This window comes from Chlamydomonas reinhardtii, chromosome 1, assembly GCF_000002595.2.
Source record: "Chlamydomonas reinhardtii strain CC-503 cw92 mt+ chromosome 1, whole genome shotgun sequence".
In the NCBI taxonomy this organism is placed as follows: Eukaryota; Viridiplantae; Chlorophyta; class Chlorophyceae; order Chlamydomonadales; family Chlamydomonadaceae; genus Chlamydomonas; species Chlamydomonas reinhardtii.
Window position 1 is genome coordinate 5,177,017 of NC_057004.1, and position 26,078 is coordinate 5,203,094.

The 26,078-nt window shown below is 66.2% G+C and overlaps 4 protein-coding genes across 4 annotated transcripts; 2 read left to right on the forward strand and 2 right to left on the reverse strand.

The window, feature by feature from the left end:
- On the reverse strand, positions 1-6,896 carry CHLRE_01g036050v5 (uncharacterized protein). Its single transcript, XM_001690050.2, has 16 exons — positions 6,280-6,896; positions 6,026-6,079; positions 5,674-5,805; positions 5,375-5,476; positions 4,851-5,123; positions 4,453-4,583; positions 4,067-4,166; positions 3,338-3,780; positions 2,828-3,182; positions 2,462-2,677; positions 2,146-2,246; positions 1,786-1,885; positions 1,392-1,497; positions 1,048-1,181; positions 480-839; positions 1-307 (listed from the first exon to the last, which is right to left on the reverse strand). Exons 1-16 carry the CDS (start codon positions 6,577-6,579, stop codon positions 191-193), a joined length of 3,024 nt encoding a protein of 1,007 aa, XP_001690102.1. The 5' UTR covers positions 6,580-6,896; the 3' UTR covers positions 1-190.
- Positions 6,897-7,066: 170 nt separating this feature from the next.
- Positions 7,067-15,042, forward strand: CHLRE_01g036100v5 (uncharacterized protein). Its single transcript, XM_043058722.1, has 7 exons — positions 7,067-7,320; positions 7,401-7,537; positions 7,682-8,009; positions 8,107-8,451; positions 8,578-8,697; positions 8,839-9,028; positions 9,124-15,042. Exons 1-7 carry the CDS (start codon positions 7,269-7,271, stop codon positions 14,228-14,230), a joined length of 6,279 nt encoding a protein of 2,092 aa, XP_042928636.1. The 5' UTR covers positions 7,067-7,268; the 3' UTR covers positions 14,231-15,042.
- Positions 15,043-15,109: 67 nt separating this feature from the next.
- On the reverse strand, positions 15,110-20,476 carry CHLRE_01g036150v5 (uncharacterized protein). The gene is made up of 5 exons (XM_043058723.1): positions 19,263-20,476; positions 18,818-18,890; positions 17,455-18,648; positions 16,925-17,095; positions 15,110-16,683 (listed from the first exon to the last, which is right to left on the reverse strand). Exons 1-5 carry the CDS (start codon positions 20,047-20,049, stop codon positions 16,344-16,346), a joined length of 2,565 nt encoding a protein of 854 aa, XP_042928637.1. The 5' UTR covers positions 20,050-20,476; the 3' UTR covers positions 15,110-16,343.
- Positions 20,477-20,576: 100 nt separating this feature from the next.
- On the forward strand, positions 20,577-26,078 carry CHLRE_01g036200v5 (uncharacterized protein). The gene is made up of 7 exons (XM_043058724.1): positions 20,577-21,136; positions 21,687-21,846; positions 22,258-22,386; positions 22,940-23,086; positions 23,436-23,696; positions 24,462-24,569; positions 24,804-26,078. Exons 1-7 carry the CDS (start codon positions 20,682-20,684, stop codon positions 25,071-25,073), a joined length of 1,530 nt encoding a protein of 509 aa, XP_042928638.1. The 5' UTR covers positions 20,577-20,681; the 3' UTR covers positions 25,074-26,078.

The window sequence follows — 26,078 nt, forward strand, 5'->3', positions numbered from 1 at the left end:
AGCCAACTCGTCCAACGATTCATGCCTGCCGCTGGTAATCCACAAAGACGACAGCCAAAATGCATCCGCTCATCATCCCCGAGCCAAAGCGCAACCGTTACTCCAGCCAAACGCACCGTCTCAGCCAGTGTCCCTACGCACGCCTGCGGGGAGCCAGCAGCCCTCTGGCGCACTGCCACGTTGCATATTGCTAGCAGCGCTCGAAGATGCGATACAGCCGCTCCAGCGCCGCCACCTGCACTACGCTGCCGTCCGTGGCGCGCCGCCGCGGCGGCCGCAGGCAGCCCCGCATGGCCGTGAGCACCACCTGCAGTGGCGCCAGTGGCGGCAGTGGCGGCAGTGGCGGCAGTGGCGTTGCGACAAGGGGGCTACACGACGTCAGTGGCGCCAACGGCAGACGACGACGAGCTGTGTGCGGTAGAGGCAGTTGAGCCAGGCAACGGCTCCACGTAAGGATCTCCCGAAGCCCGGCCACTCACGTTCTTGACAACAAACTCGTAAGCAGCCGCACGGGGGTCGTTGCTGTCGGGGGAGAGACTGCTGGTTGCCGCCGCGCCGGTTGTTTCACTGGCAGCAGCTGTGCCCGTGCCTCCAGGTGACGTGGCTCCGACGGGGGGTTTCCCTACAGGGTCCGTCGCGCCGCCGTCTCGTCGCAAGCCGGCGTCATTCGCCCGAGCGCCCTGCTGCAAGTCCGTCGCGGCCACGCCGCCGGCTGCGTCCGCTGCCCCTGCCGCTGCCCCTGCCGCTTCCTCCTGGCTGCCGCTGCCACTCCCGCTGGGCCCTGGCGCCCCACCTCCCTGGGGCAGCGGCGGCCGCGCCGCATACATGTTCGCCAGCGCCTGCACCACGAGGTCACGTGGGGGCCGCTGCCTTGTCAACGTCTGGTTACGGGGGCACGTGGCCGGCCCACCTTTCCTCACTCCTCAACACCTTCCATTACGCATGACGGCTCATGCCGGCACGGCACAGACCAGCAGCACAGCCACCAACTCAACCCCAACCCGCCCCCCAAGCCGCCCCTCAGCCGCCTGCTGCGGTCCCTCTCACCCGCGCCAGCGCCAGCGCGCGCTCCCGCGGGCTGTCCCAGTCCACGTCCTTGGCCAGCGCCACCACCAGGTCCGCCAGGCGGGAGGGCTCCGGCAGCAGACCCTCCAGCAGCAGCGGCACGGACGCCAGCCGGCCTAGAAGGCAGGTAGGCAGGCAGGGAGGCAGCAGTAGGCAGGCGGGCAGGCAGGGAGGCAAGGAGACTGGCGAGCAGGCACGCATCATCTGGCAAGAGGGTTGCGATGAGGCGGAGGAGGCGGGAAGGATCAGAGGACGCGGCCGCTGGCTCTCCTGGCGGCACAAGGCTTAGCCGTGCGACACACGGTCACGCACACGCGGCCACGCACCCTGCTCGTCCACCACCAGCCCAATCTCCCGCTCCAGCTCGGGGCGGTTCTGCTGCAGCAGCTCCGTCACCAGCGCCCCCAGCTCCTCGGGCGATCCGTCCTCGGGCTGGCGGGGCGGAGGACGACACGGCAGCAAGTGGGCGGGGCAAGGCAGGTGCGGTTGTTGGCTTGTAGAGGCGGCGGGTGGACAGGAAACGCCCCCGTGGTGGCAGTGGGTTGCAAGGTGGCTTGCTTGCGCGCAGCAGTCGCAGCGCGGTTCGCGTTCCCGGCACTCCTCGTGCACCGCCCTCCCTCCCTCCCCTCCCGTCCCGTCCCGTCCCGTCCCGTCCCGTCCCGTCCCATCCCGTCCCGTCCCGTCCCGTCCCGTCCCCTCCCCTGCCCTCCCCTCCCGCACCTGCCATTCGCCCTGCACCTCCAGCAGCTGCAGCCCCAGGTCCACCAGCTCAGACACCAGCGGCGGCGGCTCCAGCGCCAGCCGCAGCGGCTGCTCCCACCTGCGCAGCGCACATAGAACAGGCAAGCGCGTGCCAACTGTACCCTTACCGCGGTCAACACCTTTGCCACGCCGTGTGCCGCACACAGAGCCTGACAGCGCTCCTCCCGTGAACGCCCTCACGGCCCGCTGCCCCACACGCACAACTACAGCCCCAAGCTCTCCACCCCAGTGCCTATCCTCGGGCCCCAGACCCGTTCTCTAGCCCTAGTCCCCACCCCTAGCCCCCACCCTGAGCCTCCACCCCACCCGGGCCCCCACCTCCTGAGCGCCAGCTGGTAGAACAGGTCGGCGCTGAGTGCGCCCACGTCCACCAGGTACAGCCGCGTGCCGTGCTGCAGCAGCGCCAGGCTGCCGTCAGCCTGGGGCGGCGCAGCCGCGCATGGGGGGCAGGGCGGGCAGCAGATTCAGCGGCGGCGGAAGGATACGGCGCAGCAGCCGTCATGACTCATGAGGCACAGTAATTTTGGGTGAGCACGACGCATGGCGGCGGAAGGGCGACAGCCCAGAGCAGGGCGACAAGGCGCTGTCGCCGGTGCGGGGGCTACGCGGCACTGCAAACTCACGGCACACTCACAATGCCCACGAAGGTGTGTTCCCGCAGCAAGTCTGCCAGGCTGCCATGGCAGTCCGCCTCCGCCTCCGCCAACAACGACAGCACCGCTGCGTCCCGCGTCACCGCCGCCGGCGGGGTACGGCGCAGAGCGCGCGCGGCGGCCGCTGCCGCGGCTAGATCCCCTGATGCCGCGCCCGGCGCGTCCCGCGTCCCCGGCTCCTCATCCTCAACCACCGCCTGCCAACGCGGAGGCACCAGTAAAGGGAGGAACATATACGCCCCAGCATTGCGTGAGCCCTCTAGCCCTCTAACCCCCCAGACCTCATTAGCATCAGCCCCATGAGTTGCAACGACACAGTTTATGTCCATTTGCTTGTTGTCCCGCACCTGTGTGCCGGCAGCGTAGGGGCCAATCCCCAGCACGTCCGCCGTGACCAGCCCCGGAGGCGGACCCTTCCCGCCTCCGCGCCCGCCGCTATCGTGCAGCAGCGGCCCCTGCAACACGTCCACACCACCCTGCCCTGGCCGTCCGCCGCGCTTGCGAGACACATTGCCGCCCGCAGCCGCCGAGCGCGCCGCAGCGGTTGCCGCCGCTGCTGCGTCGCTGCCGCCCGCGCCCCCCTCGTCGCCGTCCCCAGCTGCCCCCGAGGTGGAGGGCACGTCGCCTGCCGGGGTGGCTCCTGCTGCACCTGCATCACGTGCCGGGGCGCTTCGCACCACAAACGTGTCCAGCGTGCCGGCCCTACAGGGCGACAGATGGCGGCGACAGAACAACGAGCAGCAGCGTTAGCAAGGCGACACGGTAATAGCCGAGCAGCTAGAGGCATGAACAATGCTTGGCCATTCAAATAGCCCTTTGCCCCAGGTAAACAGCGGTTGTTGCTGCTGTCAACGCACCTGTAGTCCACACGCACAAGCTTCTCGGGCCGGTACGGCACCGGTGCCTGCCCGGCGCCATTACCACCGCCCGCACCTCCCGGGCGCTTGACGCCCACGGCGGAAGGCGCTGCCGCCGCCACCGCCGCCCGCCGCGCCTTCGGCTGCGCCTGCCCAGCCTCCTCCGCCGCCTCGTCTTCATCACGCTCCCCGTCTTCCTCCTCCCCGTCCGCTGCGTAGCCGCCGCCGCCCGCAGCAGCATCCTGCGAGCCGCTGAAACCGTCGCCCTGGCTGCCGCCCTGCAGCTGCGACTGCAGCAGCTGTTCGTGCGCCGGCGGCGGCAGCGAGGCGAACGGCAGCACGGTCTGCAGCGTGGCTGTAGCGCCGGTGGCGAAGGTGCGCGAGTCGTTGGAGGCGAGCAGCTTCGCCTCCACCGCGCCGCGGATGACCTCGATCACCTCTGCCTACACAGGTGTCCGGGCGTCCATGTGCAGTTTCTTTGGCTGGTCGCGAGCAGTGCAGTTTGCAAGACATGACGCCACACTGCCCCGATGCGCGCTGCACATATACAACACTGGAACCAGGCTCCGGACTGCTGCACCCGACTCACACACGCTTACATCCACATCCCCAACAAGCCATGCCCAATGCCCGCCTGCACACCCAAATCCTGGGCACCTCAGCACCCGCCAACCCACTGCCCCGCTCCTACCCAGCCCCCACGCCCACGCAAGCCGCCCACGCACGCACCTGGTGCATGAAGCCCACCTCCCTCTTGGTGGGGTGCATGTTCACCTCAACCTGGCGGGGCGGCAGCCGCAGGTCCAGGAACAGCCAGGGCTTGGAGGCCCTGGGGGAGGAAGGGGCGGGTTGGGTAGCGGTTGGCGGTTGGCGAGGTGGGCAGGGCGCGTGGGCGGGGCGGTGGGCGGGGATGCGTCGGTGGGGCGGCGGTGTCGTTCGTGTGTGAATGTGGCCTGCTGATTGTGTGACTACCGAACCCAAACAGGTGACATCGCGGGGTCATGCGGGTATGTGAGGCAACAGCGCAGCGACACGCCTGACACGGTAGCTGAACAAGATCCTCCAGCCAAACCGTGTGCTTCCCGCCACCATGTACGGCCACGGCGGCGACCCACTTGGGCAGCAGCGCGGCATACACGCCCTCCAGCGCCCTCCGCAGCGGCGCGCACTCCACGCAGCGGCCGTTGATGAACAGCACCAACACCGTCTTCTTGCCGCTGCCATAGTTGGCGCCGGAGATGAGGCCCTGGGGCGGAGACGCGGCAGATACCGTGTGGAGCAGTTGGCGGCAGCATTCGCGGCAATGCTAGTACCGGCCGTGTAACACAGCCCTAGCCCTGTAACACAGGCCTAGCCCTAGCCGCCTTCAACAACCTTAGCTGGTCGCTGGCCGCTGCCCTTGCTGTAAGAGCCTAGTACCATGGCAACGCCTCTTAACTCTGCTTCGCTACCTCCCGCCTGCCTACCGCCCAGCTGCCCATGCGCCCTCACACCCCCACCACGCCACCCCCACCTCCAGCTTGATGCCCAGCGGCCCCTCCACCGGCACCTCCGGCCCCGTGCCGCCGCCCGCCGCCAGCGCCAGCGGCAGCAGCTCCCGAGCCACGTCAGCGCCGTACACCGCCCGTACCGCGTCCAGCCGCGAGCCGGCGGCGGTCGTGGAGATGTCGGGCCGGCCGTCGCCGTGGCGGCGGCAGCTGAAGCCGACGCCGGGGGCGGAGTAGACGGCGTATCGGCCAAGCGTGTCCAAGATGAGCCCGTACTCCTCACTGGCCGACTTGAGCGCCTGGAGAGTTTGTTGGTTGAGCATGGGTTGTTCAGGGAGGGGAGAGAGATGGCGCGGTCTGGTGCCAGGTGGCAGCAGGCACCGGACCAATTTCAAACAACACTCCGCCAGTATCGGGTGCCAGCGGTTGCGTGTGTATACACGTGTGTACAGCGTCATGCGATGTGGTGTGTTCGCGTAGGGGTCCGGCGCGGTGTGCTGGGGGCTGCCGGCGCGGCCCTGATACATAAGTTCAGGTGTGCAGCTCCCACCTTGCGGCGTGTGGGCACGTTGTAGAAGAGGTCCTCTACGGTGATGGTGGTGCCGGGCACCGCCGCCACCGGCTTGGGGCCGGGAGCCTCCATCGCACTATCCTGTGATCCATCCACACAGACGCCCCAGATGACCACTCAGACCGACAGCAGGTTTTGTGGCACGCCCAAAGTGCTTGTGGTGCAACAGCGCAGTCGGCCCTCCCGGCTGCCACCGACCCCGCCTGCGCTGCGGCTTCCACCCCTCGCAGCCTGCGCCCCGCTCTCTGCCGCTCCCATCCCCCCCCCGCCGGCCCCACCTTGTAGGTGACCCGGAAGCCGTACTGCGCGTCTCGCGCCATGGTGGTGACGGCCATGTGGCTGACGAAGGAGATGGAGCACAGCGCCTCGCCGCGGAATCCCAGCGTGGAGATGGTCTCCAGGTCCTCAAACTGGGGGTTTAGATCCATGATTAGTAAGGAGAAGCGAAGTTGTAGGCGACGCGGGGGTAGACACTCATGGGGGGCCGGAGGAGGGGCGCGTGGAATGGGTCTGAGCTACAATAGCTGGAAGGGGTGGCGTGTCGGTGGCTTGGGAGTGAGTGTGTGCGGTGTGTGCAACGGCGTTCCGGTGCCGCGTGACGGTTGGAATCCGTGTGTTGGCATGCCTTACCTGGGATAGCTTGGAGGTGGTGTGGCGGTGGCAGAGAATGGCGAGGTCCTCTTTCTGCAATGCAGTCCAATGCATTCAGGGCAGCCAATGAGTGGCTAGGTAGCGAATTACGGGAAGCTGTACTTCGCGGCATGCATGCTGCGGCGCATCAATTTCCCACCCACCCAGCAGCCCGTCACTTGACACAGTCCCAGCACAGCTTCGCAAGCGGCCATGACCGCTCCATTCCAATCCATCGCGTCGCCACCACGCACCCGAATGCCGCTGCCGTTGTCTGTAATCTGCAGCAGCTTGTTGCCGCCGTCCTTCACAGTGACGCTGATCTGCGTGCTGCCCGCGTCCAACGAGTTCTCCAGCATCTCCTTCAGCGCCGACGCGGGCCGCTGGATTACTTCGCCAGCAGCGATCTTGTTGACCACATTCTCGTCGAGCTTGCGGATGATCGCCGGCGTGGCGGGCTTGGGCTTGGCCGGCGCTGCACCGCCCGCCACCGTAGGCTCTGACGCGCCCCCAGGGCCAAGCGCCGCAGCGACCTCTTCCTGACGCCGTGACATGTTCTATGCAGCTTCCTTGTAAGGAAGAGCTGAGTTCCAGCACCGCCGCTACCTAAGGCCCCGCCTTGCAGCTGCGCGCCAAGGCGAGGGGCCAGCCCGGCGGGGCTGCTTACCCACTGGCACAGGTGCACCTGGCCTGGTGCTCCTGGCGAGCCTCGGGTGGCTTCCTGACACCCCTACAAGGCTTTCGTACTGATATGAGGCATACTCAGCTCTAGATAGCTGCCGAAATCGCAGCTAGGGCAATGAAAACTTGGCGGGATGTCCTTGACAAGATATGCAGTGACGCCCACATGAATATATACATACGTTCATAATCTTATCAGCTTGAGCTAATAGGGATATGGGTTGGGCAGTTGTTAAGGCCTTCCGCGCGCACCGTGCCTCCTGCGATCCAAAATTTTTTGTCCAAATTGGCAGAGGGCCGCAGCTCACTCACGCCACCTCTACAAATGAATAAGATACATTGACTAGGCATAAACTATACTCTATAAGGACTGCACGTATGCGCCGAAGGACTTGCTGGACACCCCTGACTTCTGCGTGGGGCTCTGGGTCTCGCAGACGGCCTACGCAGCCTTCGATCTGATTACACACTTCTTATAAGAAAAGAAAGACGTGCTCGGCTCGGCTGCCGGCTGAGCGGAGGCCCCAAATTCACGCGCCCGGCGTTGGCTCGGCAGCTGGAAATGAGCCTGACGACGGGAGTTTTCAGGCGTGAGACTGGATGCATCAGCTCTCGTGAGTCGCTGCAGGACATTCGTAGACACGTGTGAGCTTCGAACTGCATTTGACTTGCATCCACCCGCGCTTCCCCGCAGGCGGCTGCGGCACCAACGCGCTTGCGCAGCAAAGAGAACTCCTAAGCAAAATTACATTTGGCGCAGAGGCAACACAAGTTCCGTTGCCCCCGTCCGTTGAGACGGCCGGTGTTCCTATCGTCTGCTCCTTCAACAAGGTGCTCGGCCGGAACCTGCGACCTTGCCTGCCGTTTCATGCATATGCTTCTGCGTGGCAGGAGGTCGTTATACACGTCGCGAGAGCGACTTTCTTACGCTGTCTTGACTGACGTTGGCATCCATTATTGCGTAACCCGACACAGAACCCCACGCTCGGACATGGCAACCTGCTGGCCGTGGGTGGAGAGGAAGGCTACGTCACAATCGTGGCGACGGGCGACGTCGTTGCGCTGAAGCGCGGAACCACGGACGGCAGTTGGCGCCCACGCGCGCACTGGCACTGTCACCGGAACAGCATATTTGACTTGGCGTGGGCCAAGAATGACTCAGTCATGTACACGGCCTCTGGGCACCAGCAAGTGGGGATCTGGGACACCAGCACTGCACGCGGCGTGGCTGTGACGGAGGGCCACGAGGGCAGCGTCAAGTCGGTATCGCCGCTGCCTCTGTGCGAGGACATCTTTGCCACCGGTAAGCATTATGGCGCTGGTCTTACCGCGCACTGATCGAATTGCTGCATGATCTCGGCTTGATGCAAGCATGTTTATTGGCCTTTCCTGGCATGCAGGGGCACGCGACGGCCGCATAATGCTGTGGGATGCGCGTTCGCCGGGCACCGCCGGCGGCCGCGTGCACTCCGCCCCCGGCACCGCCCTGGACGGTGCGGCCGCCCTGTCGTCAGTGTGGTCGCAGGATGGCGCACACACGCGCCCTGTCGCGCCTGGCGCGGGCCGTGGCTCCTCCAAGGCTGCGAAGCTATTGCCGGTGACGGTGACGTCAGTGGCCTTCATCCCGCATTCCTACCTGCTCGCCTCGGGTGGTGCACAGGACACCGTGGTGAAGCTGTGGGACCTGCGCATGCACGGCCTGCCCTGCTGCGAGCTGGAGCTGCCCAAGCCGCCCACCAGCACTGGTGAGCTCTCGCTCCCGTAATCTGTGTACTCATGTGTCCGTGCGTAGAATGTTTGTAGTCGGCATAGACTCCGCAGTAACCGGCAGCTGGTGCAAGACGTATGCCTATGCGCTGCTTGGCTTGCAGGGCGCGGCGGCAAGGGCAAGGCTGCGACTCCCGTGGTCACGCCGCACGAGGTAGCGGCCAGCTGCTGCCCCTCCCGTGGCGCGGCAGTGGGCATCACGCACATCGCTGTGTCGCCGTCAGGTGGGCCTACTGCAAGCCGCCCGCACCCTGCATGTGACGTATGGCTCCCAGCTACGTGGACACCTGCCACGCCTTGCGTTTCCAAATGCGTTTCCCGACATGTGTGCGCTGGCTAATCCATGACTCCTCTCATGCGCCCAGGCGACCGCCTGCTGGTGAGCTGCCTGGACTCGCAGCACCACCTGGTGTCGCTCAGCCGCCTGCGCGAGGGCCCGCTTGCAACATGGTGCGCGCCGTCCGCCTCCAAGGCCAGCTTCTACATGCGCAGCGCGTTCAGCCCCTGCGGCGACTACGTCCTGTCCGGCTCGCGCGACTGCGGCGCCCACATCTGGTGAGCACGCCTGCTGTGTTGAAATGCATGCTTCGCTGCTCAGGATGTACATCACTGTCTCGATTCATCATGTGACGCCTGTCTTGCGCGTGCAGGTCGGTCCATGACACACAGCGGTCGCCTGTGTCGCTGCCGCACGCCAGCGAGGTCACGGGCGTGGCCTGGTGCGCTAGCAACTGGGGCCAAGTTGCCACCTGCAGCGACTCGGCGGAGGTGCACGTGTGGACGCTGGGCCGCCTGCCCGCCCGCGAGGGGCCCCTGCTGCCCGCCACAACAGCGGAGGCAGCTGCGGTTATCACCGCTGGTCCAGCGCTGGCCGCGCCAACAGCGCCTGTGGCGATGCCCAAGGCTGCGCCTACGACCGCCACCACCAAGCCGATTGCGCGCCGCCTGGTGCAGTCGCGCCTCAACCTTTCGCGCGCCCCCAAGGAGGCGGCTGTGCCGGCTGCTGCTGCTGCCCCTCCAGCTGCGCCCCTTGAGGCACCCAGTGTGCAGCCCCTGCCAGAGCCGGCTGCTGCCACGCCCAAGGCAGTCGATATGCTCCTGCCAGCGGACGTGGCGTGCACCACCGCCGGGTGCATCGGGACGGGACTGCCAACGCAGCCCGCAGCGTGCAACGGCGGTGGCTCCTGTCGGCGCTCCGGGCCGATGCCGCCCGTGCCCATCTTCAGCCCCGCCGTCAACAGCTGGCTGCAGCCCGAGCAGCCTCGCGCCGACCCTGCTCAGCAGCAGCACGTGCCGGCGCTGGGCTGCGACAGCGAGCTACCGAGCGCGCTGGGCCTGGGTGAGCAGGCGCTGGTGGCTGCGGCCAGCACAGCACCCACTGCACAAGCCGCACCCAACACACTGGAGGAGGCGATGCTGCTGGGCCTGCCGCACGTGCGCACGCAGTCGCCGGCACGCACCGGCACTGAGTCGCGCCGCCAGTCGGCCCCCGCCATCCCGTCCTTCGGCACGCCCTCCCGGTCTGCCGCGCCGATGCCCGGTTTTGCCTTCCAGCCCACGTCTGCGGCGCGTGCGCCAGCCGTCTCACCCCGCAACGCCGGCAGCTGCTTCCATCGCTCGCGCTCTCGACTGGGCCCCTTCAGCCCCTGCCACTCGCAGAGCAGCGGCTCGGGACACTCAGGTGGCAGCACCAGCAGTGCGTCCATGGTGCAGAGCAGTGGAGGCAGCGGCACCCCTCGGCCGTCTGCCAGCGGCGGCCACCAGGCGCCGCAAGGCATTGTCACGCAGCTCATGCGCAACTCACCCCGGCACGGCACGGCGGCCAGTCCTCGCGCCGCGGTTGCGCCAGAGGCACTCTTCTCCCTGACGCCCTCCCGCGGCCACAGTCCGCCCGAGGCTGAGGTGACCGAGCCCGTGACCACTGGCAGCATGCAACCGGTGGGCCGGAAGCTCTTTGCGGCAGACGCTGGGCCGCCGCCGCCCTCGCCGCACCAGCAGCAGCCACCCAGCGCCCGCGCGCACGGCGATACCAGCGCTCGCAGTTTCTTCGGTATCCCCGCTTCGCCACGTGCTTCGCCGCGTGCGTCTCCTCGCGCCTCGCCTCGCACTGGCGGCGGTTTCGTGCCGCCGGGCTCGCCTATGCGCAGCCCGCGTGTCAGCGGCGGCGCGTTCAACATCTGCGACGGTGCCGATGTGGGCCCGGCCCTGCGGCACCGTGCCCTGCACCCAGACGACAGCGGCCCGTTCGACGATGGCATTCTCGCTGACGTCGAGGTTCCAGCATGCAGTGACGACGACGAGGAGGAGGAGCGTAACGGTGGTCGCAGTGATGAGGAGCGGGCGGGTGCGGGTGTCGGCGCCATGCGACGCGCGGTGCCGGGCTTCGCCATGCGACGCCGCGCCGCCAGCCCGCTGCGTGGCATTGACCTGTTCGGCGCGGGCGGCCTCGACGAGGGCTTAGCGCAGCTGCGTGCCCTGGCGTTGGGCCCCAGTGGCGCCGCTACGGGCGAGGCGCAGCAGCTGGGCGACTGGGCCCTGCGCAGCTTCGGCAGCGGCGAGGGCTGCGAGCTGGGCCCGGCCGTCCGCGGCAGCGCGCTCGGCCTGCCCAGCAGCGACGACTCGGACTCGGACTGGGAGGTGGACCCGTACGGCGACAAGGAGAACACGCCGCCACCTGATGAGGAGCTGGAGGGACCTGCCGCGGCCTTGCCCATCAGCACCACAGTTCCCGCCTCGCCGCGCATTACCGCCAGCGGCGCGACTGCGGCGCTGCCGCACCCGTCTCGCTCCAGCGCCCACTCCGGGAACTCCGGCTCGCCGCCGCCATCTGCGCGGCGCAGCCACCGGGTGTCAGAGTCGCAGTCCCAGTCAGAAGCGCCGCCCAGCGCCTCGCATGGCAGCGCCCGCCCCATGCCCACGCCGTTCGCCTCGGCGCCGCCCTTCGCCGTAGGCATCGAAGCAGCGGCGGCGGCGCGCACGGCGGACGCGGTGCCTGTCTCGGCACCGTCGCTGCACAGCGTTCCCACCTTCAGTCAAGATTTCATGCCGGCAGCGCGTTACCACTCCCGCGCCAGCAGCGACGGCCAGGGTGACGCCGTGCCAGGCGGCATGGAGACAGAGGCTGAGAAGGCCAGCCCCGAGAGTGTCAGCTCGCCACCACGGCCGGCAGTTGCCCGTGCAGCTGCAGCAGCACCACCGGGCTCAGTTCGGCGTCGCAGCTACGCCGGCCGTGACTCTCCCGTTGCGGCAAGCCCATATCACTTCGCCCGCACCAGCGAAGACGCTGTTGCCGGCCCCAGCCAGCTGCAGCTGCGTCTGAGTGACAACCCCACACCCACAAAGCGTGCTCGCCGCTCCTACGGGTATGACGGCAGCGCTGACGGTGCAGATGCAGGCGTGGGCGCAAGCAGCCCCACCAGGGCTGTGCCAACGGGTGCGGGTGAAGCCCAGCACATTGACGAGTCGTTGGGCGCGATGCCGACACCGCGCGGCAAGCTGCTGCGCCCGCCGGGCGGCCTGCTAGGCGGCTTCGGCTGCGCTGCACTGCCGGCCGCACGGCCCCTGGACCTGCCTCCGCCCTCGCCTGCAGTGCGCCCCTCTGTGAGCCGCGAGCGCAGCCAGGGGCTCAACCGCATGCTGCCAAGCGCAGTGGCCATTGCCGCACGCTTTGCCGCCGCTGCTAGCGCGGAGGTGGGCTCAGAGAGCCCCGCGCCCAAGATCGGCACCGCGTCGCGCACCGGCAACCGCCCCAATGCAGAGTTCTTCCGCCGTGCTGCTGAGGAGGAGCGGGAGCAGCACGAAAGCTCGCCCTTTGGCTTCGGTCGATACAAGAGCGCTGCTGAGCCCGCACCCCTTGCCAGTGAGCGGCGAGGGCAGATCGCTGCAGCAGCGGCGGCCGCCGCCATCTTCACCGCGGTCGGGAACGCAGAGGCAGGGTCGGAGAGCCCTTCTCCCAAGCTTGGCACTGCTTCTCGCACCGGCAACCGGGCCAACGAGGAGTTCTTCCGCCGTGCCGCTGAGGAGGAGCGGGAGCAGCGCGGCATGTCGCCGTTTGGCTTCGGTCGCTTCAGCGGATCTGAGGAAGCTGCTTCTCGCCGTGCGCCCGCCGCAGCGGCTGCAGCGGCGGCCATCTTCGCGGCGGCTGGCAACGTGGAGGCAGGGTCCGAGAGCCCCTTGCCCAAGATTGGCACCGCTTCTCGCACCGGCAACCGGGCCAATGCGGACTTCTTCCGCCGTGCCACGGAGGAGGAGCGCGAGCAGCAGGGCATGTCGCCCTTTGGCTTTGGCCGCTTCCAGGCCGAGGGCGATACGGCACGTGATGTTGCTCCGGCGCCGTCTGGTGCGGCCGCCGCCGCCGCCATCATGGCTGCCGGCGGCAACCAATACGCCGGGTCGGAGAGCCCCGCGCCCAAGGTCGGTACAGCGTCACGAACCGGCACGCGGTCAAACGCCGAGTACAGGCGGCGCTGTGCGGAGGAGGAGCGGGAGCAGCGGGCAGGCGCGGTCATGTCCCCGTTCGGTTTCGGCCTGCTCTCACCGTCTCCCGCGCAGACACGTCGCGGCTCCAGCGACGGTGGCCATACGGCAGCGGAGGCCGAGGGGAGCCGCCTCACCTCCCGCTTTGCCGCGGCTGCTGCTCCGCGCGGTGGACCGGCCTCGGTGCTCAATCACATCAACCAGCTGCTGGGCTCGCCGGCACGTGTGGAGGCCACGCCGCTAGAGCGCGACGATGACAAAGGCGACGAAGACGACGAGGTGGAGGAGGCGGTGCTTGAGGTGGTCCTGGCCATGGAGTGCAGCGTCAAGTCGCTCAGCGTCATCTTCGAGACGCAGACGCAGGAGGACACGGGCGTGGTGCCCGCCACCTACCCCACCAGCGAGGACGGCGAGGCCGCTGCTGAGCAGGGCCTGCCGCGCAGCAGCGGCGGGCTCTGCTCTGGCGCCGCTAGGAGCCTAGGGGCGCTGTTTGATGAGGAGGAGCGGACGGTGGCGTCGCCGCAGCGCTTTGACGGCCGCGGCCGCGGCTTGAGGTCCACACTTGGGGCTGAGGGCGCATACACTGGTGACACTGATGCTGATGACGACGATGGCTTCGAGCTGTGCAGCCAGTCCGCCACCGCCAACATGGAGCCCTGCGGCAGCGTCAACTTCGGGCCATTCTTCAGCCGCATGGGCACAAGCTCGCAGCCGCAGCACTTGCAGCAGCAGCAGCAGCAGCAGGCCCCATTGGCGGCAGGGCCGGCGGCAGCGGGCACATGTGTGCCTCTGGACGAGAGCAGCCGGTGCTTCCCTGTGGCCATGCCGCGCGCGCCCCATGCCGAGACGGCCGCAGCGTCGGCTGTGGCAAGCCAGCCGCCACAGCTGCGCGTTGGGGCTTCGGTTCAGGCGCCGCCAGCCGCAGCCGTAGCCTCACACCACGGGCAGCAGTCGGCGGTGCCGAGGGCCTTCCCGCGCATCTCGGCGCCAGCAGCGGCGCGTGGCAGGGCGCGGGCCGCCGCGCCGCATGCAGCGGCGGCGGCGGCGGGCACGGCGCAGCAGCGTAAGGCCAAGCAGCAGACGCTGCAGCAGTGCTGGGCGGCTCCGCAGGGGCCTGGCGGAGCGGCGGAGCCGGTGGCGGTCGACACTGACTGCCGCATGGAGGACCAGGAGGATGCGTTGGGCCTGGCGCTGGGACTCCCTGTGTGCCAAGCAGCACAGGTGGCGGCACGCCCTGCTCAGGGGCAAAACGCATTGACGTCGCCACGATACTTCCGGTGATGCCGCGAGGCCTTAGGACAGGCGAGTAGTGGAACAGAGTTGGGAGGCGTGATGTGAACGAGGTTTAACGAGGCGCAGACAGCGCAAAGGACTCACGGCAGGTCAGTGATGGTCAGTGGATGGTAGCTAGGGTACGCACCGCCAGGCAGGCAGAGCAGATTGGCGTGCCCGATTGCGGCCGCGTAGCGCGTTGGAGGCCAGGGCTTTATAAGCTGTTGAGCGTAGGGTATATTGAAAGGGCACGTGTGCGCGTGGACTGATTGATGACCCAAACGGTATGGCGTGGGCCCGCGTGGCGTGGGCTCGTTGCTAGGGCTAGCATCCGTCGTATGATACGGCGTGGTTCGTGACCAGATGGGGATAGATAGGGTTGACATGACTGGCGGTAGCTGTGCTGCCCCAGTCCGCAGGTGTGGCTGACAGCGCAGATAATGTCGAGAGTGGGAGTTGACGATTGGGGCATCGCTGCAACACGCGAGTCACACGGACACCGTAACAAAGATTTCGGACCGACCAGCGCTGCGTCCTTGCAGAACACGGCAGGACGCCATGCGCCTGTCGAACAGCTAGGAGCTAGGATTGCATATGGAGCCGCGAGAAAAGAACCTGCGAGCCAGGGGTATATGGGACATGAAAAAGGACCTGCTAGCCAGGGGGTGTCCGAGAATGCATTGGGTGTTCGAGGACGCAGCTGCTTACCAGGGGGGCTGCGGCTGGAAGCACAGTACAGGAGCCAGCGACAGCATTAGGATGCCGTGTCATGTCGCTTCCTGTCAACCGTGCTGCCGTACTTCATGTAACCTCTGTACACCTAATCTCGAGCCACCCCACCCCACCCCCTATCGACGTTCCAGTGGCACGGTTGCCGGGGCACATACTGTTTAATGAATGAAAGACGTTACATCACGCGCACGCTAAAGGCCTCAAACCATGTGCATGGGCCACAGCTCGTGCAGGCCAGTGGGGGCTACAGTGGACGCCTACACCGTTGCCAGCTCGTCGCAGCTCAAAGGCCCCCAACCAACGGTACTCACATACCGTATGCTTTAGGTCGCTCTGTCGGTCCCAGTTTCAAGTCGCGCTCGGGCCCACCGGGCATGTCGGACCGTATGGGCTTCACGCAGAACGGCAGACAGCACGACCGCTCAGAAGCTATCCCTGGCCACACGGCCCGGCCCCGCTAGCCCGCAATGAACAAGGCAACACCGTACTGGTGGACCTTCAATCCCCACCCCGTACTGTACTCTCGTCTGCCAGTCACGCTTGATGACAATGAATCCACTGGACATGGTCCAGGTCCCTGGCATGGTCCAGGTCCATTAGAGTCTGGTCACAGGATATCTCATGTAGCAGCAGCAGCGTTGACAGCGCCCCGTACCACCGACCTCCTTGTCACGTCAACTACCCCGAAATAAACAGCTGCATGCCGTACATGCAGCTCGTCAACACAACGAACGGCTTTGTGGCGGCACAAGCCATAACACACGCATGCCTACCGCACAATGCCCCCTGTCCACATCGAACGGTTTCAAGCGAGCACAACAATGACTGGATGGAAATGCAAACGCCCCTTGGCCTGGGGTTTGATTGGTTAACATGAATCTGCCTGAGGGCCAGTCAAAATAGACGGCCCCGCCCCCGGCCGCTTGCCGAACACCCCTGCTAAACTCCTGCACACAGGATGAAGGACACGCGGCCTGCTGATTGCCTGTTGGCTTGCTAATCCTCCACCCAGGTCTAGGCCTATGCATGGCTTTACGTTTCAGCCTCCACCAATCCCGTTCATCTATCTTCTGTTGCATCACTGCTCTGGATGTGTCTGGCCCGAAGGCCGGCTCACGCATATGTGCCTGCACCACAGAAACCTGCTCCTGAGCTCGTCACTGCTGCTGGCATTGCCACCAGCTCATTCGCCGCATCAAAGCTGCTTCCCTCCAAACAGAGCATCAGCGACAGCCCCAGCGCAGCAGCGCCAACGCACGGTGCCTCACGCAACACGTGCCTCAACAAGCTGCACCCCACCTATCCTAAACACACAGACACAAACACATTGTTTTGTTCTTGTTTCCCCTTCAACACACGTACGCGCACGCCGCTACGGCTCCCGCACTCATTACAGCGGGAAATCGCCGCGGCCCCACTCCGCGGTGGTGCGGTGCAGCAGCATGTTGTTGTGGTTCAGCAGCAGCCCAATGGCGCCTGCGCCCAGCTTGCACTTCCACAGGTCAGCGCTGGTGAAGCCACGCCGCGGCTTTGCCGGCTGCGTCATGTCCAACAACTGGTGCCATAGGTCCTCGAAGCTCACGACAAAGGTGTTCTCGTCCTTCTCGATCGAGTCGTAGAACCACTTGGCGTCCTCCGCGCTCACAGCGCCGTCGCCATCCTGGTCCAAGACGCCGAACCAGAAGCGCTGCGAGTCCTTACTGGTGCGGTCGTCCGCCAGAGTCACAAACCTGCGAGGAAAGTGGGAGTGCAGCAGGCGTCAATACCGGCGGGGTGCCGAAGCCTTGCGTTGGGGGACGATAGCGCATTGGGTCTGCAAGCTCTAGAAAGCTGATGACATGCATGGTCCGTGCGCACCGGTAGCAGGTGGTTAATTCCTTCTGCGTGCGCGCACACAAGCGCGTGCGCATCGTCCGCCCCACCCTCCTTTGTTCTTTCCTAACGCGCGACCGCGCACACGCACGCACGCACCGGACGAAGTCGTCCATGTTCAGGTAGCCCTTGAAGCCCGAGGCGAAGCGCCAGTGCTTGAAGGCGTACTCCAGCACCGCCGGCGCGTAGCAGCCGAACATGTCGAAGCTGCTGACCTGGTCCACCCGGATGTGGCCGTCCAGGTCCTGGTCCAACACCATGAAGGCGTATCTGCACACACACACAAACACCCTGTCTTTGCGCAACGTTTTCCTTGTGCTCTTTAACACACACATAAACACACACGTGAGGCGCACACATGTGGGTCGGGCACTTACACACACGTGCGGCACAAGGCGCACACGCGTGAGGCGCGCAAGTGGTAGACGTACGCGCGTCGTCCAGGCGCCAGCCTCCCAAGCCATACGTGACGCCATGAGCTCTGGCCCCCACCCTCGCCCGCCATGCATTGTTGCTGACCGTATTTGCCAACCCCACATCGCCCACCCCTCCACACTGCACCCCATCAACCCACGCCCCGAGACCCACCGCAGCACCCTTCCTCTCCCACTCCCGCCCCCAGTCCGCACCTGGCGGCGTACTCCCGCTTGGCCGCCTCCACCTCTTTGAGCTGCCCCTCCAGCTCCGAGTGCTCGTTGGCCAGGAACGCGTACGCGCTGTCCTTCTGCTGCAGCTGCGCCCTCAGCGTCGCGATCTGCTTCTTCTGCTTCGCCAGCAGCGCCACGCCCGCGCCCGACAGCCCCGCCGCCGCCGCCACAGGCGACATGGGCGGCGGGCCCACACCCGCCAGGTACAGAGCGCTGCCCTCCAGCGTGCGCGAGGCGGTTACGCCGGCGCCTCCGGCGCCGCCGCCGACGCTGGTGTTGGGTGAGGTGGAGGCCACGCCCAACCCGCCCGGCCCAGGGAGGGAGTTGAGGCGCAGCAGGCCGCGGGTTTCGAGGTCGGGCGAGAGGTCGGGTTCGGAGGGCGAGAAGACGAGCACGGACTCGGCGGCGCCGCCGCTGCTGGAGCCGGGGCCGGAGCTGCCGGCGCCGAGCGGGGGCGTTGGAGGCACGACGTTGCCGAGCGAGAGGCTGCGATTGAGGTAGTCGGAGTGGGGCGCGGTGTGCGGGCGCAGCGACGTCGTGTTGCCGGGCTGCTGCTGCGCCTCGGTAGGCGACGTGGGCCGGATGTGTGGGTGCGCTGGCGGCGTGTCCTCCGACACGCGCCGCTGGATGACGCCGCTGCCGCTGCCGTTGCCATTGCTGGCGGTGCTGCTGCTGCTTGTGGAGCTGCTGATGGGGCTGCTGGCAGCGCCGGCGTCCCAGCCAAGAGGCGTGCGAGGCGAGTGCGGCCCGTCGCCGGAGGCGGCGCCGCCGCTGCCAGGCGCGCCTGACGGCGACGTGTGCACGTCCACAAGCGACTTCTCGCGGCCCAGCGCCGGCGGCGTGCTCACCGTCGGCAGCGACTTTGTCGGCGTTGTGGCGTCTAAGGATGAAAGAGATGGTGATGGAGATGAAGGTGAATGGCTGGAGGCGGCGGCGGCTTGCGCAGCCGCGCGCTTTGCCTCCGCCAGCTGCGCCGTAAGCTCAGCCTGGCTAGATGACAGCTGGCCGTTGCGCTGGGCCATCTCCGCCGCCGACTGCTGCTGCTCCCGCAGCGAGGCCTCCAGCGCCGCCATCCGCTGCTGCAGCGCCGCCAGAGCCGCCGCGTGCGCCTCGTGCTGCTGCGCCGCGCGCTGCTGCGCCTCTGCCGCCGCCTCCGCGAGCTGCTGCTCAAGCGCCCTGAGAGTAAGGGAAGCAAGGGAATGCGAGGTGCGAGTCATAATACAGGATTTGGCGCTAACATGCAAGCTGTTTGTTGTTTCAGGGACCTGGAGCGCCATTCCTTGCCGGACTGCGTGTTGCGCAGCTGCTGCCAGAATCAAGCAGAGGTTTCGCAACCCCCACTCACTTGTTTGCTTTTTGCAGGTTGACGACTTTTTCCCGCAACGACAGCGTCGGCGTGCCAGCGGCGTGCCCGCCAGCTGCGAGGGCAAGCGCGGAGCGACGGTGATGTCAGGGCCGCTGCTAGTAAGGCAAATGGAAAAATCTACACAAGCTATCACAGTCACTGTGTGCGCAAGGAGCATGCATATGTGCCTACTGCTCCACCCAGCATCTTCCGCTTTGCCACACGTTCTTCGAAGCGATGGTGCACACAGGCACCCCACCACCATCACCATTTTCCGCCACCCCCACGTTTCCACGTTGTCCTCTCTCCCACCACCACTAGGGAAGTCTCCCCCAGCCCCATCCCATCGCCCCATCGCCCCATCCCAGTGCGCTGTGCCCCAGCACCAGCCCAGTGCCCTGTGCCCAAGCCGCAGGCCCAGCGCCCCAGAGGCCCCACGACTCACTGTCCTCCGCCAGCCGGTTGCGCAGCACCTTGGCGCCCGGCGCCGAGCCGGACGTCGTGGTGGACACCGAGTTGCCGCCCGAGCTGCGCGGTCGCCCTGGACCCCCCTGCCCCGCCCTGCCGTCGCCGCCGCCGCCGCCGCCGCCGCCGCTGAGCACGCCGTTCTGCGGCCCGGCCCCGGCGGCACCGGAGCTGCTGTTGCCTGAAAGCGAGCCCGGCCCGTTTGCGTAGGTGGCCAGGATGGTGCCGGCGGGGCTGGTGGACGGCCGTGCTGGGGCGGCGGAGGCGGCGGAGCTGGCGCTCAACTGGCGCGCCAGCGCGCCCGACGGCGACGCTGGGCTGCTGGCAGCCACGGCGTTCTCCGCGCCGCTTCTCCGCCGCACCCGGTCGCCGCCGCCACCGCCCGTGCCGGAAGCTGAAGAGCCGTCGCCGCTCGTGCCGGCGGCGGTGGTCTCGGGTGCCGCGCCGGTGCTGGCGCCGTTATTGAAGCGACGAGCGCGGAAGGCCATCGGCGACTTGCTGGTGCCGACGTCGCCGCGAGGTGGGCTAGGGCCCCCCGAGGGTGGTCGCGGCGAGGGTGTGCCGCTGCCCGCGCTGCTTCGAAGCATCGCATTGAGCCCCCAGCCCGAATCGACGGTCATCGAGCTGCTCAGCGCGCCGTCTGGCGGCAGAGCGGCACTTCGGCCTCCTGCTCCATCGGGTGCCGACGCCCTGAGCGCTGCCTGGGCAGCTTTGGCCGGCGAGCCTGGCCGCTGTAAATATGCGTTATATGGACTACGCGTTGTCATCCTCACAACCTGTCCTGCCAGGCCAGTTCAAGGCCTTTAGCACCCTGGACGCCCGCTCGCCCTCCAGCCGGGTGCGCGGGCGCTTGTGGCTTTACCAGCAATGCTTTATGGTTCATTGCATTTCTGGGTTCGGGGAAGGAAGCGTGCGTCCGCGTAGGGCAGTCACAAACTAGCTCCTTCGGTGTCGCCTTAGACTGTCCCTGGTTTTATAGGTATATAAGCGTAGGATTGGCTTCTGTAGACAGTCACAGGTTAGCGAGGAGCTGGTGAACGGGTGCCGTCCACTGACTTCGAACTGCAGCGAGTGCGGTTTCAAGCGTCCAGTTTTAATGGTTGTAGGCAAGTCTCTGATAGACAGGTCAGTTAAGTGCTTTTACAACCACAGTTGTTGAGACTGGTGAAAATTGTCGCAAGCCCTTGCATGGGCAAACTGGTGGCAGGGTTATGCGCTGGTGGCACATGGCCTTAATCTTGTCACTCGTCTAGTTTGTCCTTCCAGCAACTCTCTGCCTGCCGAACAGCCTCACGTTGAAATAGAACGTCACGTTGGATGCCCTGTTACACCCATGTTTCGTGTGCATAACTTGGTGCTTTGCTAGGGATCGAGCTAATCCAGAGTCCAGAGTAAAAATATGTTGCGGAGAGGGCTGCGCGGCGCTCGAACACTCGTTGGCGCTGTCCTTGAGCTCAACACACAGCAAGCAGCTAGTAATCCTTTAGCATTAGCAACCGCATCATCGGCTCCAAGCACTTCAGCATCGTGCACCTCTCGACACGCAGCAGCCCTCCAATCGCGGGTGTGGCTTAGCCACGCAGCGGTGCAACATGTAGCAACTCCGCATACATACACGCTTACTATTACAACGGGCAACCTACGTGGCGCGGGCTCCCTGACGCCAGCTTGGGTGCAACTGGTCGGCACACAAGGGAAGTCTGAGCGAATCATTGTCGGAGACACCGAGGAGGACAGCCTGGGCCGCGGAACCGTGCGGACAGTGACAGTAACGGTGTCAGAGGACTTGGGACAGCTGCGCTTTGTCAACGTGCAGCGGCTGGGCTCGAGTATAAGCGATGCCGGGACAGGCTGGTAAGTGGGGTTTTCTGGTTGGCCAGGGGAAGCAGCGAGTGCCGGGCGATATCGCAAGGCATGAGTCTGAGCAGTTTGATACGCGCAACTCCATTCCGCGAGCTGTTATCTTGAGCTACCCCGCTGTCGACCGCTCGGCTGTCGGTGGCGGATGCAGCGCCTTACCACCCGCACAGCAACTGCGTGTCCAGCGGCACCTCGGGGCAGCCCTGCATACGCCGCACCACCCCACGCTTAATCCACAGCAGCCAGACCCGCAACTAGCTTCCAGGATTCCTGTCGCCCGATGCTTAAAGGTACACACACCTACAAACAACACGACCGCCCTTGTATCGGTGCACATACACCCTCGCACACACGCATGCCCCCACACAGCTCCGCACCTCACCTCCTCCCAACGCCACCATCCCGGCCGCCACTTTCTCCCGCTGCCACGACCTACCTCCGCCACCACCACAGCTCAACCCCTCCTCCCGCCCCCTGCCGCCCCTCCTGCCGCCCCCTCCCGCCTCCTGCCGCCCCCTCCCGCCTCCTCCCGCACCGGCCGCAGGTACCTAGAGCACGTGGTGGTGGCCACGCCCGAGCGCCGCCGCCTGGTGTTCCCCTGCCACGCCTGGTTTGGCGAGGCGGACTGCGGTGGCATGCGCGGGCCGCTGGAGCGGAACCTGCTGCCGGTGTCGCCGGAGGACAGCAAGGAGCGGGGGGAGCCGGTGAGCGGAGGGAGGGGAGCGGGAAAGGATGGGGGCGGGAGTGGGAGATGGGTCGTGGGAGACGGGATTGGGAGGCGGGGATTGGGAGGCGGGGAGTGGGACTTGGTGATGAGGGCAGGGAAGGTCCGGGCGCAGATACGAGTGCGCAGGGGCCGTGAGAGTGGACATGGCCAGAGGGTTGTGGCCGTGTGATGAATGTGAGGCTTGGTCATTGGGATGGAGAGATGCGCGCTCGCGTGCAGGCGGGGGTGCAGGCACTTTTGTAGGCGACATCGAGGTGGAGGTTGTGGTTTGCAGGCGTAACCTGGGCTGCTGGCGGCTCACGTGGCGCGGTGGCGGGTCACTGCCATGCTGCGCCCCTGCCCTGACGGCCCTTGACGTGTGCTCTGCCTGCCTGCGCGACCCCGTCAGGTGCGGATCGTTGCGTCGGGGTTAGCGGTGCCGCACCCCGACAAGGTGAAGAACGACGGGATAAAGGGCGTCAACCGCAAGGGCTACGGCCACGGCGGCGAGGACTCCTACTTCTACTGCGAGGGCAAGGTGCGCACCAGGCGGGGCGGCGAGGCGGCGGCGGGCACGGGCGGTAGCGGCAGCATGGCAGGCCGGCAGCAGCAGCAGCAGCAGCAGCAGTGGAAGCAGTGGCAGCAGCAGCAGCAGCAGCAGCAGTGGAGGCAGTGGAAGCAGTGGCAGTGGCGGCAGCATGGCGTGTTTGGAAGGGCCTGGGTGGGGACAGGGCGGTGCACGGCGGGATTCGGTGGGCTGGGATGGCGGGCTGTCGCGGCATAGTAGCGGTGGCGTTGGAGAGCGAAGTGGAGGGGGCGGAGGGCGCTGTGGGAAGTAGCCGGGGGGCATGGGTCTGGCAGCAGGAAAAGGCCGACGCTGCAGGTCATACGTGGCTGGTGCTGCTGGTGCGGCACCACGGGTGGCGCTGGAGTGCGGGCGGGTGCGGGGCCGGGTGCCGCCAGTCCTGCCCCGCCAGCATCCACCCCCTGCAGCCGTAGCCCTTGCCGCACGCAGCCTGCCCCACTATCACTCCATACTGCACCATACCGCACCATGCGACACCACACCATGCCACGCTGCAATGCCGCAGAACCACGTGTTTGCCATGGGTGTGGCTGACGGCGTGTTCATGTGGCGCGAGCAAGGCATCGACAGCGGCGACTTCAGCCGGGCGCTCATGCGGCTCAGTGAGGCGTCCGTGCTCAGCGGCAGCGCAGACGTGGTCAAGGTGCTGCAGGTGGGGCGCGGGGACTGGGAGTGCGGTGTGGGGAGGCAGGCAGAGGAGGCGGGGAGGGGCGGTGTGGGACGGCATGGGGGACGCGGGTTGTCAGGCGGGCAGGGACGGGGGACGGGTAGGTGCAGCTGACAGGAAGGACAGTGGGCGTGGATGGGAGGTGGAGGGGGGGCGGATGACGGGTGGCACAGTTCAGGGCACGGCGGCCAGGGACGAGGAGTGAGGCAGGCAGACACGACGTGTGAGAACGGCACGATTGCGCCTTTGCAGTCCTTTCCTTTGCCTGCCCCTGTTTCTGACTACACTCGGCGTGGCGTCGCGCTCTGCTCGCTCCTGTGCGATCCGGCTGCAGGACGCGGCGTCGGGCGCGGCGGCCGCCGGCATCCAGGGCAGCAGTACGGCCTGCGTGGTTCTGGTCAACCAGGAGCGCGGGCAGCTACTTGCAGCCAACCTGGGCGACAGCGGCTGCCTGCTGCTGCGGCCTGTAGAGGACGGCAACGCGGCGGACCAATCGGCGGCGCCCGAAACGGCGTTGGACGACGTGGCCGAGTACAGTGCGGGGGCGAGCCCACCCGAGGCGCCGGCGGAGCGCTGGGCGCACACCGTGTACGAGGTGGGCGCAGGGCGGGGCAGGGCAGGGGAGGGAAGGGAAGGGAAGGGAAGGGAAGGGAAGGGAAGGGAAGGGAAGGGAAGGGAAGGGAAGGGAAGGGAAGGGAAGGGAAGGGAAGGGAAGGGAAGGGAAGGGAAGGAAAGGGAAGGGAAGGGAAGGGAAGGGAAGGGAAGGGAAGGGAAGGGAAGGGAAGGGAAGGGAAGGGAAGGGCAGAGAGGACGGGCTTGTGGTCCGCAGGCCTGGGGCAGGCAGGGCAGGGGCATGTCGCATGATATCTGTCAGGGCCACATTGGCGCACATTGGGGGAGGGTTGCACAGATCGTTGGAAAGGCGGTACACGATGCACTGAAGACTGCACATGAAGTCGTTGCCGAATGGGGGAAGGGGACAAAGAGCACCTGCAACCGTGCGCACGCGCACACAGGGGTCGCACGCAGCAAGCTCGGCTCCGCAGCCGGAGGAACGCCGCCAGGCGCACGGGCCCCGCAAGTTCCTGGTGGGACGCGGTTTGTGCTGCTCGTGTGGCAGATGTGCATCAGGCAACGGGTTGTGGCGGCCTTGGCAGGACGCTAGCTGAAGCTGCTCGCTCCGGCAGCGGGGATACAGGGCGGGACGGAGCTTGCAGGCTAGAAGCGGCGGTGCCGCTTTGCTGCCCGGTCGTCCGCTGGCCCACACAGCGCCGGCGGTCTTGCCGGGCACCGTCTGCCTATCATGGCACCACCAACGCCCTGCTGTCCTCCCGCCGCCCCTCAATGACCATGGTCGCAGGTGAAGTTCCGCACCAACCAGCTTGAGCACGACTTCGGGCGGCCCTACCAGTTGGGGCACCACGCCAATGCGGACACGGTGGACAAATGCGACGTGGCCACACGGGCGGTGAGTAGGGGCGCCTTTGGCGTGGTCGGCGCTCGGGGCCCGCAGGACACACGGGAGTTGTGTGCAGTGTGACAGTGTCCAAGGCAACAAGAGAGATCAAAGCCCGTGCAAGTCTGCAGTAGTATGGGTTGCGCCGGCGGCTTGGATGAAGTGGAACGGCGGGCGCACACCAGCAACCTCTTATGCCGAGCGTCTGATGTCACACTTGTGTTTGCATGTCTTTCTCTGTCGCAGGTACGTCGCGGCGACGTGTTGGTGTTGGGCACGGACGGGTTGTTGGACAACTTGTCAGACGTGGAGATTGCCGAGGAGGTGGCGGCGTGCAGGGGGCGCGGCCAGGGGCCCAGCATCATCGCGCAGCGCCTCGCGCGCCTGGCCTTTGAGGCGTCGTACGACAAGGGCCGCGTCACGCCGTACGCGGTGGCGGCGTCGGAGCACTTTGACATGGTGTACTCGGGCGGCAAGCCGGACGACATAACCGTGCTGTGCGCCGTGTGCGAGTAGTCGTAGTGGTGCGGGGTGGTGCTTGTTGCTGGCGAGGAGGAGGAGCAGGAGGAGGAGCAGGAGGGGGCTGTGGAGGCGCAGCGGCTGGGGCGGTTGGGCGGCTGGGCGGCGGTGCGACTGCTTCAAGTGGAAGGGCGGTGTGGCTGCGCTGCCGCCCACAAGGTGGGGCAGCAGGTGTGGCGCAGCCGCTGGGCGTGCGCTAGCAGGGTGGTCGTGCAGGCGCTTTGGAGTCCTTGTCCCCCCGTTGTCCTCTCAGTGCCGGAAATCAGCTCGGTCCCCTTCATTGCTGTGTTTGCTGTGTTTGCTGTGTTCCGGGCAGCAGGTCTGTTGTGTGTGTTTCAAACGACAAGTTTGCGTGTGTGTCTGTGTGATACCATAGTGTGTTGCCAAGAATGTACTTTGGTGCGGTCGTGTGTTCGCGAACCGGCACATGCGAGCGCCGGACCGTTGATTCGCATGGCCGTCTAAGAGGCCGTATGCGGCGCGTGGGGGGTAGCTCGACTTTTGCTCAACTGCGCAGAAAGCCCTGCAAAGGGGGCCTTAGACTGCAGTCATACAGGCGGTGATGGCACCTAGCCCCATCATTGGAACTTTATTATGCGCATTGCTGGTGCTCAGCTGCTGGTGCTTGACGGCGGCGCGAGCTATAGCTCGTAGCTTTGTAGCTATAGCGGCTACCGGACGGATGCTCGTGTGGGCATATGACCTCGCCGGGAACGGAGAAGGCCATTGAACATGCAGAGGCGGCTTTCAGATTAGTAGCTGGATGTCGTGTATGGCCGGATGGGTGGATAAGGCCTGATAGGGGACAGGGCCGCGTCTCGCGTTCACCTTTCGCACTCAGGATTCACATACCTCAGAGTGTAGGGCCGTGCCACCTTGCCAATGTCGATGATTATTGAAGGCTGACTATCGTTACATGTGTTGTGAGGCCGCAGTTCCCTACTGGCGCTTAGGGTGCGACTTCGAGAGCTCATAGAGAAGGACGATGTTACCTGAATACAA

Excerpts from the sequence above, each read along its gene's own strand:
- CHLRE_01g036200v5 (XM_043058724.1), top strand. The coding sequence starts at position 20,682 with ATGTTGCGGAGAGGGCTGCGCGGCGCTCGAACACTCGTTGGCGCTGTC. Across the intron at positions 21,847-22,257 it reads GCAAGGAGCGGGGGGAGCCG|GTGCGGATCGTTGCGTCGGG; the intron begins GTGAGCGGAGGG and ends CGACCCCGTCAG. Across the intron at positions 24,570-24,803 it reads GCGACGTGGCCACACGGGCG|GTACGTCGCGGCGACGTGTT; the intron begins GTGAGTAGGGGC and ends TCTCTGTCGCAG.
- CHLRE_01g036100v5 (XM_043058722.1), top strand. The coding sequence starts at position 7,269 with ATGAGCCTGACGACGGGAGTTTTCAGGCGTGAGACTGGATGCATCAGC. Across the intron at positions 8,010-8,106 it reads CGAGGACATCTTTGCCACCG|GGGCACGCGACGGCCGCATA; the intron begins GTAAGCATTATG and ends CCTGGCATGCAG. Across the intron at positions 8,452-8,577 it reads CAAGCCGCCCACCAGCACTG|GGCGCGGCGGCAAGGGCAAG; the intron begins GTGAGCTCTCGC and ends CTTGGCTTGCAG.
- CHLRE_01g036050v5 (XM_001690050.2), bottom strand. The coding sequence starts at position 6,579 with ATGTCACGGCGTCAGGAAGAGGTCGCTGCGGCGCTTGGCCCTGGGGGC. Across the intron at positions 6,080-6,279 it reads ACAACGGCAGCGGCATTCGG|AAAGAGGACCTCGCCATTCT; the intron begins GTGCGTGGTGGC and ends ACTGCATTGCAG. Across the intron at positions 5,477-5,673 it reads GCTTCCGGGTCACCTACAAG|GATAGTGCGATGGAGGCTCC; the intron begins GTGGGGCCGGCG and ends GATGGATCACAG.
- CHLRE_01g036150v5 (XM_043058723.1), bottom strand. The coding sequence starts at position 20,049 with ATGACAACGCGTAGTCCATATAACGCATATTTACAGCGGCCAGGCTCG. Across the intron at positions 18,891-19,262 it reads CAACCGGCTGGCGGAGGACA|CTGGCGGGCACGCCGCTGGC; the intron begins GTGAGTCGTGGG and ends TTGCCCTCGCAG. Across the intron at positions 18,649-18,817 it reads AACCTGCAAAAAGCAAACAA|GGCGCTTGAGCAGCAGCTCG; the intron begins GTGAGTGGGGGT and ends CCTTACTCTCAG.